This window comes from Panthera pardus, unplaced genomic scaffold, assembly GCF_024362965.1.
Source record: "Panthera pardus isolate Hobbes unplaced genomic scaffold, ASM2436296v1 HiC_scaffold_2, whole genome shotgun sequence".
Lineage (NCBI taxonomy): Eukaryota > Metazoa > Chordata > Mammalia > Carnivora > Felidae > Panthera > Panthera pardus.
The window spans coordinates 88,908,654-88,924,326 of NW_026526765.1; the positions used below are offsets into that span (position 1 = coordinate 88,908,654).

Here is a 15,673-nt window from a genome sequence, read left to right on the forward strand (position 1 = left end):
TAACCTTTCTTTTTGATACTGTAAACTGGTTTTCAGTCCACTTGCGCCTGTTCATAGAAAGTACGTCAAAATAATGGTACAGCTTTTCCCCAAATTTACACAGATGTAGCTTTGTCTTAATAATTCTTTAAGATTATTACTGAAATTATACATATCAATAGGGAGTCATTTTTAACCTCATTTTTCCAAAGTTGAATTTCTGCTTTGAATCCATAACCTATCAGAACATATTAATATACTTTTGTGTTCTACTTCTAATTTTGAGGAAGTTTATCCATTCTTCAACTAATCTGTAAAGTGGGAATCATTCACCAAGAAGATTTTTCTTATAGATCATAACACTTCAGTAAAACTCTTCTTCTGGATGACTTACGGACTCTGGTCTCAAACAGCAGAGTGGTATTCTGATCCTCTTTCCTCCCATAAAGCTGAAAACATGTGCAGCTGAAGCAGCTTGGATTTTATATGACTCCATTTTATAATATTTAGCGTGGAATTCAGGTCCAAAGACAGACTTTTACTATGAGAGCCTCTCTGTATTGCTTATTTTCCAGAATGAGTTTTTGATGTAAAAATCTTTAAATGTTCCTATCATGAAGCTTCATCACTGATCATAAACTTAAATACTATTTCTGCAAGATCTTCTTGCAGAAGATATAATTTACTGTTTTATATACTTTATCCTCAGCAATTTCTTTGGTAATCCTTTGAGTAGCCAACAATGTACTTCCAAGTATTTCTCTAATGTTTGCAGATTCATCAGTGTGTAGTGAAAATGTCACCTCTGGATCTATATACAGCCTCTATCATTTGATACACCCACCAATGCATTTACTGATAATACTATCTGAACACAATCAAATACTATTTGAAAATGGTATCTCTTCTAGTTCTTTTGCTTTTTGGCTTCAAACATAAAACTGCCAATTTCCATGCACACTGATTCAACAAGCAAATACTCCAACTCTGTGTGAAGCATTCTGGCTTTAGCTTTAGCTATTAATTGCAAGAGTTCCCAGAAAACTTCCCAAATAAAATGTTACCATAGGAACAGATCTATGGAGGGGAGGGGATTGGGAGGGGAAATAGAGGGGGGGAAAGCTTTTATTTAGTAGTAAATGCAAAATATTTAGGCTGAGGATGAGAAGCTGTATTGGCTTTAGTTATCCCAATACATTTTTTAAAGTTTATTTATTTTGAGAGAGAGAGAGAGAGACAGCATGCACACAAGTGGAGGAGGGGCAGAGAGAGAGAGAGAGAGAGAGAGAATCCCAAGTAGGCTCCGTGCTGTCAGCACAAAGCCTGATGTGGGGCTGGAACTCATGAACTGTGAGATCATGACCTGAGCTGAAAATGAGAAATGAGTTGGACACTTAACCAAATGAGCCACCCAGGCGCCTCTGACCCCAATACATTTCTTAAGAGGCCTAATTAATAGGCTGCATTTTTTAAAATTAAGGCTACTGTTTTTATCTTGTGAATTTAATGACTTTCCAGCTGTAATCACCAAAATGCCCTTTATGGTGGGAAAATAACTGTCTATACATTAAAGCCAATCATAAAGAACAATGAAAAAAAATCTCGTTATTTTTTTTAAAGCTCCCTTATATATTTTACAGTAAATGCAAGGTTAACTTCTGTGTTAACAGAAAAAAAGTGTAAATGTAAAATACAAAATGAAACTAAGTCTTACCACTGACACAAAAAGTAACTTCAATGATGATCAACAACAACAAAAAAAACGAATAAAATAAGGGGCGCCTGGGTGGCTCAGTCAGTTAAGCGTCCGACTTTGGCTCAGGTCATGATCTCGCGGTCCATGAGTTCGAGAGCCCGCGTCGGGCTCTGTGCTAACAGTTCAGATTCTGGAGCCTGCTTCAGATTCTGTCTCCTCCTCTCTCTCTCTCTGCCCCTCCCCACCTCATGCTCTGTCTCAAAAATGAATAAATGTTAAAAAAATTAAGAAAAAAACGAATAAAATAACATTCAGAGTAAATGGGTGATTTAAGAAAAAACTCAGAGGAAAGTATCCAAGTGTGTGCCACTGCAGAGAGCTTTTCGGTCCACAAGTGTTATGTGCCAGTTCTTTTGCCAAAATAAAATAGTAAGTTAAAACAGTTTATAAAAGAAGTCATAATTTCAAGTTGTATAGATTTTGAGATACAAAACATTTAATATTTTTATTACGGTAACATTTTACAACCACCAATATCTCAACCAATTTGCAGCATGCTAGTTGGGAAGCTCTGATCTAACTGTCTAAATGAATTTATACCCATCTTCTAAGATTCGGCTTAAGAGCCAGCTATTTCATATTACTTATTTCAATAAGCTTGTCCTCAAAATCTCTTCCCTCTGGGAACTATTCACAGCACTATTAGGGAATAGTGACTGGTAGTGAATAGTGTGACTGTCTCCCCAACATGTGTTTCCCTCTCCCACAGAGAATACATAGCAGCCTCACTATTTGGATGTGATCATCTTCAGCAACAGGACTTGGGCACCCGATGGCCTCTGTTTATGAAGGTAATCCCACTCCAGACTGATTGAGAGGTGGCTCAGTAGAGCATTCTCAGGATTTTCAATCATTACTGGAGGGAATGCTTACTTTTCCTTTGTCTGGGTACCATATGCCACTATGCTACCATGTTTTGTGACAAAGAATTCAGCACACACAAAGGCAAGCAGAGGGGAAAGCTCAACAGAAAAAGAGCCAGAAATCTGATCTAACCACACCTGAAGGCCAAGATTCCATACTGTGGGGGGGGGGGGGGGGGGGGGGGGGGGGAATCTTAGGAAATCCTATCTTACCCAAAAGATTATTGTTTGTTTTTTTGCAATAGCTGTTTTTATGAAATATTAGGAATTAAAAAAAAAGTGGGAGGAGTTATCAAAGTCCAAAGGATTCATGAAAATACTTCATATTATACTTCCCTGTTAGTGACTGATTCACAACAGAAACACTTGGGCTAAGGCTCCAAAAAGCCCTGTTGTAAAGATAAACTATCTGTTCGAGTCAGCATTTCTTAAACCTTGACCATTTTAAAAAAATGACTAAATTTTTAATTATTAATTTGTCTATAATTAAAATTACACAATAACACTATTCCTAAACCCAGTTTGGAAAGAAGAAATGACAAAGCCATATGCTCTACATGAACTTTTCTCAACTTAAATAGGATAAAACTAAACTTGCTTACTAGAAATGCCATCCTCCAGCAGAAAAAAGTTGTAAAAACCATTTGTTTTAACGGCTTTGTGTTTTATTAGTAACAGTAAGTAATGAAAATGATACATGTATCTAAAAAGGCTCCAGAATGGATTATTAGTAATACTGATGGGGAAAGGTAAACAAAGGCCAGGGTTCCTAATCAAAAAACTAGACGTAATCAAGAGCTGGATTTGCCTTATGTCCAGGATACACCTTTAGCTTATACATTTATATTTATTTTTTGAAAAGCTCTGAAATTAATGTAAAAAAAAAATGTTTCAACTCCAAATCTGAAGTACTCTCCTGTTTCCTAGGAAGCAATTATTTTTATATTAAAATTGTTCCTTAATATCACATTTTTTAGGAACAGGCCTATCAAGCTAATAGTACAACTGAGTGTATTTAGGACTATCAGATGCAGTGAGTTCAGAGGGAATGTGATACAATAGGGAAGAGGACAAGACTCAAAGTCAGTCACTCAAAAGACTGGTGATGGGGCAGGGAGGAAACATGCCTTATGCAGGTTATATTTTACTAAAGGAAGTGTCATTCCAAAGATTTCTATGTAATACAAGAGTAGAATTTCATGCACAGGTTAGTCTAAAATAAATAAGGAAGACAGAAATTACCCTACAAAGTATATCTGACATTTTAAGATGATTTTAGGACTCACAGAATCAGTTGGCTAGGTTTTGAAAAATGATCTGAACACAGCCACCTGTTTTTTTATTAAAACAATTCTAAAAAGAAATAGGAAACCAATTTCTTACCTGCCAAAGAGACTATCATGAACAACATAGACAGAACATACACTGAGATCTATTAATCCTTTTGGTTTTGTAGCTCGTTTTTCACTTTCAAAATAAATAAGTTGGGCATCACTGCCCTCTAAGATAAAATATAAATTTTTCCACCGTTTTCCTTTGCCTGTTAAAAAAAAAAATGCTTCCCGTTAGCCAAATAATAAACTATTGAGTGATATATATATTAAGTCATAAAAATCATTATTGCTAAATATAAAAATCATGTTTCCATTTTTATTCCAAAGCTTCAATAACACACCAATCCTTATAAAATGAAAAAATGCCTCAATTTATCTGTAGAAAAATGCCTTGTAAATGACAAAATTACCTGAACTACATCTCTGGAGATTTCATTAAGATAAAATCTTTAAAACTCTTGCTTAGGTGTAATTTTTTTCTAGTCGTAAGAAAAAACACTCTTCTACCACACCCCCTAACAGCCAACCCTGTGACATTTCTTTATGTCAAATTGAGGCAAATCTATAAAACAGAAACATCAAAACAGTCAATGTGTTTGGGGCACTTAGGTGGCTCAGTCGGTTAAGCATCTGACTCTTGATTTCTGCTCATATCACGATCTCATGGGTCATGAGTTTGAGCCCCATGACAGGCTCTGCTTGGGATTCTCTCTGCCCTCCCCAGCTCATGTGCCTATGCTCTGTCTCTCTCTCAAAATAACTAAATAAACTTAAAATTTAAAAAAAGGGAAACAATGAGTGTGACAAGTATCAAAAAAGTTTCTCTTAAAAAAGAAAAATAATAATGAAGTATGGGGTGGAGAGGGGGCAAAGAATCCAACACCTTGCACTGGAACTGACTTTAAGATTTAAAAGATATACTTGGAAATATGGAAGCCTGTTTCATGAAATTCTGCTGGGGCATGTTGATGTAATACACCTAAACTCTACATTTTGAAGGATCCTTACATAAAAGCTTTAAACAATGGTCAATTACTAAATAATAATTCATGTCAAAACAACTTATTAAATACAAATCTCAATGGGAATTTTTATGCCCAATATTTACAATGTTTCTACTAAATATTAATGGTAAAATACTGAAATTTAATCTTTAGTCTTCAAGTTAACACTTACCCTTTTTCAGAAGATAACCTTTTTTAACAATATTTTTATAAAAGGCATCCTTTGTTTTTCGACGAATCGTATTATAGATTTCCTTGCCATCTACTGTATCACTGAGTACTTGTTCTTGATCCTGAATTTTTAAAAATATTAAAAATTATTTCATGAATTCTTGATGGAAATTAAGCACAACCTACTTGATAACTAATTAAAAGCCAGGCTGCTTGTCTATCTAGACATTTACAAAAGGTTTTAATGCTAAAATTTCAAATAACACTAACACCTATATTCAGAGATCCTTTGCTTTTCAAAGAAATTTTCAAAAATACAGTTTTGTTGTGTTACAGCAAATAACACTGTTTTGAAAACATGACTTTGTCCCAACAGAACTGCTAAGTTAGGAACCAATTTAAGCAGAACCAAATTCATGGTTGCTGATCCCGTTACATCTGCGAGAATCACTAGGCGAATGCAGAAAACTGCACACAGCTGAAGTGAGATGCACGGGAGTATACAAAACACACCTCAAGTACTAACAGCCCTCTCAGTTCGCCAAGCGCTATATGCCTTACCCATCTATCCACACCTGATATTACGCCATCTGATTTCAAATAGTTCTCCTACCACTTTACAATATTCACAACCCTTCTGATGGCCTCTTACGCAAGTAAACCTCATGTCTTTTTCAAGGTAAAGTGCCATATTTATTGTAGTAAATATCTTGGAACCATTTAGCACATACAAAAACTATGTTACATTTTATTACGTTCTCATCTGTATGTGTTACTGATGAGGTTTTTGAGTGTTATACCCCTAACGTCACCTTCCCATAACGTTGTAACTTTTATTTCATGGTTTTACATAACTCTTTGACTTATAGGAATGCATGCATGTGTCTTAACTGCTAAATCCTCCCAAATAACAAAATTAATTCTGATGTCAGGAAGAATATAAAGAGTGTCTTTATAATGATCTTTCCAAAATAAATCAATCATCAGTATTACCACTGGGATCCACTGGACTCAATTTCAGTTTTTAGTTTCTTTGTTGAGCACTTCTTAATATTTGCTAGGCTTAAGATTTTATGACTTTTTTTCTAAGAGACCTTATGGGTCCATATGATCTTTTTAGAAATCTAAGATATGAGATTTTCACAAATCTTATTCTTCCCATATCTTGAAACATTCTGCTATCTCATCATCTTATGAACCATTTCATCATTATTCAGCAATTAACTCCCAAGTATGCTAAAGAGTAGGGGTTGGCAAACCATGGCCCCTGTGCCAAATCCAACCCACTGCCTGTTTCTGGACATGCAGTTTTATCAAAACATAGCCACGCTCATTCCTTTATGTTTTGTCTGTGGCTGCTTTCACAGTACAAAGGCATAGTTCAGCAGTTAAGATGGAGACTGAGTGGCCTGCAAAACCTAAAATATTTATAATCTGGCCCTTTACAAAACAGTTTGCCAACCGTTTGGCTTAGAGGATGATGCAAGAGTGAAATCAATCATCTCTGTTGCCTCACCCTTTGTTGTTGTCTTTTGACTGTGCTGCCAAGTGTTGCAGCATCTTTCAAAAAAGTATGTAAGACCATCTAAGTTATCTTTATATTAGCTTACACTGAACATGGCCCAGAACTCCTAATATTCTGCTCATATTAGCAAAGAGGAAAACCTGACATGAGAAGATGTCTGACAATTATTGAAAGATTAAGATGAATGCCAAGAGGCAGCAGCACTTTGGGATCTACTGTGATGATAAAATTGATTTTTGAGAAGATGATAGTATCCTCGGTGAACTTTATCAAACTCAAGAAGCACTGAGTAAATCATACATTTCTAAGAGAAAAAAAGGAAATACGATGTTTTTATCTAGTCAATCATTTAGTAGGAAGGATGTCATCATGCAATATTTTGTGACAAGAATCTAGATTGCTCTGTTTTGATCTTAAGAAATAAGGGCTTTTTAAATGTTTATGTTTGTGCACCAAGATTTACTTAAGGTAATTTTAAGCACACAAAAGGTACTTTGTAACCAAAGGTAACTGTAGAATTTTTTAAACTCACCATATTTATCATTGTAATTGATGTTTATAAATCTAAACAGGAAAATATTTTACCTTTATGGAGTCGAGAACACTGTATTCTACCAACAAAACTATAAGCCATCCGAAAGTTTTTAAAGTATATTCCATTTGATCATTCAAGTACATGACAAACCAGCAAGAATCACAAACTAAAACCCATAGAGAGATATCTACATCTGGAATCAGTATCAGATTCTGACCGTGAAAGTGTGGGAAGAAGAATCAGAGTAATTATAGGCAAGAGTTGATTAGCGATGTACTGCATCTCTAATTGATTAGAGATGAAATCTGGAATTAGGATTTACAAGATGGAAATATCCAGGTCCACGCGTGACAGTAGGTTAAGTTAGCTGCCTATTTCAAGTATGTAAGCCTTTATAACCAAGGAAATTCAGAAAAATATTCGAGTTTGCTATGTTTAAATTCTTAATGAATTTTCTAGTAACTTTTTTTGGACTATACCTTTATTCCTACTTCTAAGAATTATTCATAAAATGACTTCAGAATTAAAAATTTAAAAGGATACATTGGACCCAGATGATAAAGAGTAATGACTATGTTCCTGGTTATATAGATTTGTACTTATCAGTCTTTTATTTCAATAATGATAATATTTAGTATTGGCTATGGAACGGGGCATAGTTGTAGTCAGTTATTTATGATGTATAACTAATATTAAGATTTAAACATATGACTTCCAGACAATCTCTATAGGTTTTTTCTAAATTGTATTATGGCAGGGACTGATATACTAATTTACAATTCCCAAAGGATTCTAATAAATTAGATGACACTATGACCAAGAACACAAATTCACTTTCCAAGTTCCAATAAAACACTAGATGACAAGAGGGAAAGCTTCAGGGCCTACTCTCTACACACTTCTGGAGAAGTCTTAAATGCTCCATCACATTTAATTCAATAAATGTGTGTGGAGTGCCAGGTACTGCTCTAGTTTTTGAGATACATCAGTGAACAAACCAAAGATCCTTATCCTCAGAGAACTTATATTCTAATGAGGAAAGATAATAAACATAACAAATAAAGCATAAGTTAATAAATGTTAAGTGCTTTTGTTAAGTGCTTTACATGGTAAGGGCGAGTAGCAGTATTAAATAAGGTGTGTAGGCAAGTCTCACTGTGAAGCTAACTTCTGAGCAAAACCTGAAAGAAATAAGAGAATGAGGCAAGTGGATATTTGATTAAAAAAACATTTGTGGGCAGAGTAAACAGCTGAAGTAAAGATCCTAATACAGGAAAGAGTGTGGCATATTATAAAAAATAGCAGAGAAGCCAGCATGAGTAAACAAACACAAGTGAGAGAGAAGGATGGCAGAAAGAGACAGGTTCAGAGAACCAAAGACAGACCATCTAAGAGTCTGCCAGGCCACCGTAAGGACTTTAGCTTTCACTCTGAATGAAATGTAGAACATATGCAAATATTAAAGAGAAGAGTGAAATGATTTGACTCACAATTTAAGTGGATCCCTCTGACAATTATTCAGTGTTAAGGGGTGAAAGTGGAAACAGGGAGATGAAAGTCAGATTCTGATGGTGGTCATGTTCTAGATTTATTTGGAAGGCAGAGGCAGCATGGTGTTCCTGACAGTATGGATACAAAGCATAGGAGAGAAAGAAGAGTCAAGAATAACTTGACGCCCTAAATAATTTACTTATCTTCTCCAGTCTGAATTTCCCTGTCTTACGGTAGCAACGTCATCAAGTTGTTGAAAAAATTAAATTAATACATTTAAGAACGGTGTCTAAAACATAGTGCTTAAAAAATGTTGGCTATTTTCTTGTGGGCTGCATTCTCTCAAAAGGTTCCTTCTCTTCTAGTGTCTGTCTTGAGAAGTGTTAGCTCCACAAAGTAAGCAGACTTAGCTAGGATTCTACTCTTTCTGTTCCAGCATCTTACTCTGGGTGAGGGTATGCAGAGTCCCCTTAGTGAGAGGGAGCTAATCAGTTTTTCAATAATAAAAGATTACTCCCCTTTCTGTTCTCTTATAGAATCCTGCTGGGAAGCATAGTTAAGTATCAAGATTCCCAAACTTCTACAGTAACCTACTTTTACTCCAGGCCCCCCAAAATAGACTTCAAATAGCATTTAATCATTGTCATGTAGTAATCAAACTGCCTTGTAATTAGCACTGGTTTCTGAAGTATCCGATGCATTAATTGGCACTTTTGCAAAGGACAACAATTTGGGGTTTGTTCAGTAATTAAACAGCAACTCAAGCGTGAGGCAGACTGTTTACATGAAGTAATTTCTTAAAACAACCTTATAACTTAGGTACAAACATTTACTAGATGTCAAATTTATTCTAAATTTATTTGATGTCTACATGTCTAGATGTTTGACTAGATGCCAAATGTATTGCTTTTTTATTCTAAAAAGTAATTTTTTCTAAAAAAATTCAATAAATCCTAAGCACAATTTCAAGATGGGAAAAGTCTGACTTAATCTGTAGGCCAACACAATAAAATCTGTAGACCTCTAAAACAAATTAAAGCCATCATTAATCTAACATCCAATGTGAATCAGAATTCAGGACATAGCAATGGGATGCAGTGGCAGAATCTGTCATCTGCAGGTAAAGGCACCTCTGACCCCTAATAAAAAAGACCTTGAGCAGTGCTTCTAGAAAACATGTACCATACTATGTTATTTAAAATAAACAAACAAAAAAAGTTAGTGTTAATGTTCGTTAAGTACAGTGAACAGCCCATGTCTGCCAGAACTGCCAGAGAAAGCAGGACATCAGTGCTGACTGCAGTAATTAGGCAGGTGTCAAGAAGGAAGTGAAACTTGAGATGGATCTTCAACTAGAAGTGTTTACACAGGCCTATAGGAAGGGGCTGACATGAAGACAGCAGCAAGCACAATGAGATTAAGAGACATCAGTGATAATACAGAGGGGGTGAAGCGAGTGCTCTTCCAACTGGGGAGCACATAGTCATTCATTCAGCAACAATGATTGAATACCTCATGCCAGGTACTATTCTAGGCACTGGGACTACAACCCAACATCCCTGCTCTCGTGGACCATGCATTCTACGAGGAATGAAGCTATATTAAGTGTGACAAGATGATGATGATTCTTGAATTAATATTAAGCATCAGATAATGACCGCATCTCAGCAACTGTAATGACTAGCAGGTACAGCCATCTGAAACTAACGTGTTAGGAGGAGGGAAAATTGAGAAGCTAGAGACACAACCAAATACTGTGGAAGTTTATTTGGGTAACTGAAAATTCTTACAATCCTTCTTTATATCCTTAAAGTTCAGTGCCTCCATTTTCCACACAGGAATATTCTTAATCACTCTTTCAAAATACCTGTTCCTAACCTCTGCCACAAGCTTTCCCCAACACTCTCCAGGAAGTGTAAGAAATAAACAGACTAAGCAATCACCCTATGCACTAAGCAGCTAATATTCAACAGGCCCTCTTGTTCAGTACCAATCTTTCTTCTTATGTGGAGGATGTGAACCACTCTTGCCTTCCCTAAGACCTTGTACATCAGGTACTGCCAGTACATCTCACCCACTCTCCTCTTTACTAGTGGCTCTACCCAGAGTATACACATGTGCTCGAAACTCTCTCCCCGTAAGCCTATAGGCAAATAAACAATGAAATAAAAAGTTTAAACCTCTCTTAGCCCTGTATCTTCTTCTAGACATCATTTTTATTTTATTTACCAAGCTCACCTAGGTAAGCCCAGCTGTGATTTATCTTTGCTGCCTCCACTTTTGCCTCCAACAAACTCACTCCTTGACCCACTGACACTTGGCTTCTGCCCCAGCACTCCTTCTATTCTCAAAAAGGCACCAAGGCTAGAACCAACATAAATAAAAACCAAGTGATTCTCTTACAATTTACTTTCTGAAACAATCAGAATAATGGCAGTTTTAAATTTTATCCAATTTTAAATGCGTGAATGTGTGCATAAAACATACTACCAAAAATGCATTTTAAAATAAAATGCTTATTATTGCAAAAAGAAAAACAACACTGACCTGCATTGGTACAGGTTCCTTAAGATAATACCCTTCAACAATTTGTTCTTTTCGATAGTGATCTATGATGTCCCCAATGCTGTTAAAAATAAAAATAACTAATATTGACATAATCTGTCTTATAAAAAATACAAATCTTGAAAATACACAAAAACCCTATTAGCAAGGATTATCCATTTGCGTTTTTCCCAAGCATATAACCCAAATACATTAATAGTAAATATGATTATAATAGTCACATTATTTTAGAAAATCAAGAATTGGTTTACAGGTCAGAAAAACCTGAATCAGAGATTCCAATGTTGCATACATATACTCAAGAAGTCACTACAAGTTAGGAAAGAATAAAAGTCTACCATTTTTTTAAAAGAGCATTACTTTTAAAAGAGCAATTGAGAAAACTGATAAAGTACTGACTTCAAGTAAATTTTAAGAATTTTTATACTCAAAACACTTACATTCTGCATTCTGCTTTTATAACAATCAGATGAACTTAGATCAAAAAACATATTCACAGCAGGTAAAAGCAGAAACAAACAAAAGACTAGGAGCTGATTTTACATGTGGGATTATTGCTACAACAGTAGGAAAGGCTTACTCATAATTTTTATAAACAATGCTACAAAATATTCCTACTATTTGGGAAATTTTACCAATAAAGCTGAAAATAAAATGACATTATATAATGTATTTTAACACAGATTTTAGCATGGTATAATGAGTTTTTTCAATATAGAAGTGTTCTGTATAATCAGTAGGCCCTTTTATTGCCCTGAATACTTAAATCCTACACTTTTAAACTATTCTTTAATATACTGGAGGAATGGGTACTTTGGGGACAGCTAGCAAACATTTCTCAAAACAGATCTTGTTTAACCTTCCGCTTGATTTTTTCCACAGTTTTCCCTACTAACAGAATTGGAAGATACATTTTATCTTTAGAGACATATGTGTACACACACACACACACACACACAAAGATACACATGTATATATACATATATAGATCTCCAAAGATAAAATAACTTTGTTATACTACAAAATTAATTTAAACCACATATAATGTTAAAAACAGCAAAATAGAAGACTTGAAAAGATTAATAAAAAAACAATTATGAGTGTATATGAACTGAATACCAGACGCAGCATTTTAACATTTATTTATTTTTGAGACAGAGAGAGACAGAGCATGAACAGGGGAGGGGCAGAGAGAGAGGGAGACACAGAATCTGAAACAGGCTCCAGGTTCTGAGCAGTCAGCACAGAGCCCGATGCGGGACTCGAACTCACGGACCGTGAGATCATGACCTGAGCCGAAGTCGAACACTTAACCGACCAAGCCACCCAGGCGCCCCAGACGCAGCATTTTATACAACGAAGAGAGAGGTGCAAAATGAGACACATAAAAATGTATTAACATTAAAAAGACAAGGATGGTTACAAGCTTTTAAAGAAAATATGTAATACCACATACAAATCCAAAAATGTTAAAAGAAAAAGAAAATCAGAAAAGAATACATGTGAAGACAGATACCGTTACAGAGATGACGATGTGGTTCGAAGCAAAAAGCATCAAATTTATGAGAAATAGCAAATATTAAAAGGTTTCTAAGTGTAAAATGCAGTTGATCCTGTGGATCATGTCAGTGTCACTATACAATTCTTGTCCATGAGCTCAAAGAACAGGACACTGCTATGGAGTACACTTTAGACTGCCCAAGAACAAATTTAAAAGTGTGTGACAACCAGATATGTTTTTACCAATGAGTTGGATTTTCAAGATTTCTTTAAATTACTTTAGTTCATATTCTTCCCAGATATACCTAAAACAACAATCAAGGGAGACACAACAAACCACAATTTCCTAGACATTCCATAAAGGTTTTAGACATGAAATCAGACAGATTTACATCTCAGAAAACTAAAACATGTTCACTATAAGGTGATTTGTAAAATAAATGTGAGTTTCTAGAGATACTACTATGTCTTATACTTGCATTTTAGTAATTTACTTAATAAATAAATTAATAAATGTGTCTCTCTCTCTTCTTGAACCCCTAGATAAATATTAGTAATCTTTAAGGTCTGACCAAAATCCTACCTCCCTCTTCCTTCTCATCACCATCTCAACTACCCTCTTTCCACTGACTCTCCTGTGTCCATGTTTACATCTCAGAACTCATCAGTCACCCTACCATCTTTTCTCATAGACCTGTACTTCATAGACTTTTCTCTTTAATGAATATGCACAGGAGCTGTACAATACATTTCACAAAGAAAATTAGTTAATAAATGTTTGCTGAAGTTTATTTGCTGTTAAATGACTCTCCCGCTTTTCTAAAAGTTTTAATATAGGATTGTTAAGGTTATATTTCAACAAAGCAGTTTCTAAATGAAACAGACTTAAGTGTTATCTCTTTATCAAAAAGCTAATGTAGAATTAATGGGGAGAAGACAGTAGAGTATGTCTCTGTTACACAAATTTAATGGATATTCCCATTTTATATTTACATATCTAAATAATCATTGCTAGTCACCAAGTTGTATCTTTTTTTGTTGTTTATATATATCTATATATCTATATCTATATAGATATAGATATATAGATGTAGATATAGATATAGATATAGACATAGATATATAGATATAGATATATAGATTTTTTTTTTTTTTTAGTAATCTATACCCAATGTGGCGCTTGAACTCAACAACCCTGAGATCAAGAATCACATACTCTGTGGGGCACCTGGGTGGCTCAGTCGGTTGAGCATCCGACTTTGGCTCAGGTCATGATCTCACGGTCTGTGAGTTCAAGCCCCGTGTCAGGCTCTGTGCTGACAGCTTACAGCCTGGAGCTTGCTTCAGATTCTGTGTCTCCCTCCCTCTCTGCCCCTCCCCTGCTCATGCTCTGTCTCTGTCAAAAATAAATAAACATTAAAAAAAAAAAATTTTAAAGAATTGCATATTCTTCCAACTGAGTCTCAAGCCAGGTGTCCCACAAACGTGTATCTTCCAAGAGTTACTTTATTACTGACACTAATGTTGAAATGGAATATATTTCCATGCTGAAATATCTATTCCCAAAATAACTGTAAAACTGCATTTTTTCAGGCATCAGATTTACATAATTCTAGCTTTCGTTAAAAAAAACTTTTTAACATTAACACTAGAAACAACAATACTCCTGAACTTTATCAAATAAATAAAACTAAAAAGAAAATTTGGGGGAATGATCACAACCACTAAATTAGTATCTACTTAAAAAATTTTGAGCCATCATTTTGCTTTTTTTTTTTTTTATGAAAGTCTTTTTTTTAATGTTTATTTTTGAGAGAAAGACAAGGTACAAGTGGGGGAGGGGCAGAGAGAGGGAGACACAGGATCTGAAACAGGCTCCAGGCTCTGAGCTGTCAGCACAGAGCCCGTGGCGTGGCTTGAACCCACAAATGGTGAGATCATGACCTGAGCCAAAGTCGGAGGCTTAACTGACTGAGCCACCCAGGCGCCCCTTGACTCATCATTTTGCAAGCAGACTAATAATTTTGTAATAATTTAGAAAGAAATATACTTCAAATACTTCTTTCTTCCTATTTCATTCAGTTCTTTATCAATAAAAAAGACATCCTCCATTATGCAGGAAGAATTTTCATCTTTGCAGAATGTGCATAATAACAAAGTTTGAGTCAGTAAACAAACTTCCCTGAAAATAAATCTATGTAAATTATTTTATCTTTAAAATTAGTCTCCAGACAGACATTTATCAATTTAGTTAAGAATATGTTTTCAACTTAGAGTTTTATATATTCCAAATCCCTAGAAAACTGGACAATGGGAAAAATTAACTGACCTTTATATAGAGCTCAAAGTGCAGCTAGGTGGATTTTCAGTGAGGGTATCTAGATGGAACTATAATACAGAAGCCACTCAAGCAGCTTTTCTATAAGAAGTGTGCAAAAGGATCCCAATTACTAGACTCACATCTTCCATTTGATATCTTATCACTGTCCACTGGCCTCCTAGGCAAGCAAGTTCTACTTGTTTTTTGTTTGTATTGTTTTCTAAGATGAACCACCTACTGAATCCCTATACACTCAGAGGTCAAGCTGGAATTAAGAGAAATTCTAAATAGAATGGAAAATACTGCTGTGGTATTAAGGGAGTAACCTAGGCAAATGGCACCATTTTAGTTTACGAAAGCTTCCAAGAGGAAGATAATGCCACTCTAGAGTTATCAGTATAGGAAATTCTTTACATTCGGGGGGGGGGGGTGGGGGGTGGGGATGAAAGATTACTTTCTAATATACAAAAAAAATTTTAAAAAGCTAAGATTCTATCATACAGTTTCTCTATTAACTTATTTTTCTGATCAAGTGGCTAAAGTTCATTCTGAATTTTGGGATAAGCAACAAGTTTACTTAGAATTTTAAAAATGACAAGTAGGATCCAATAATTACAACAAAGAAATACC

The 15,673-nt window shown here is 35.1% G+C and overlaps 1 protein-coding gene across 1 annotated transcript in view; it reads right to left on the reverse strand.

Moving 5' to 3' along the window:
• Window positions 1-15,673, reverse strand: part of RASA1 (RAS p21 protein activator 1) — a 115,322-nt gene that overhangs the window by 24,917 nt on the left and 74,732 nt on the right. The window contains exons 9-11 of the mRNA XM_019462830.2: window positions 11,206-11,284; window positions 5,109-5,229; window positions 3,982-4,138 (exon numbers count right to left, since the gene is read on the reverse strand). Of these exons, the coding sequence (XP_019318375.1) occupies window positions 3,982-4,138; window positions 5,109-5,229; window positions 11,206-11,284 (357 nt within the window). The remainder of the gene's footprint in view (window positions 1-3,981; window positions 4,139-5,108; window positions 5,230-11,205; window positions 11,285-15,673) is intronic.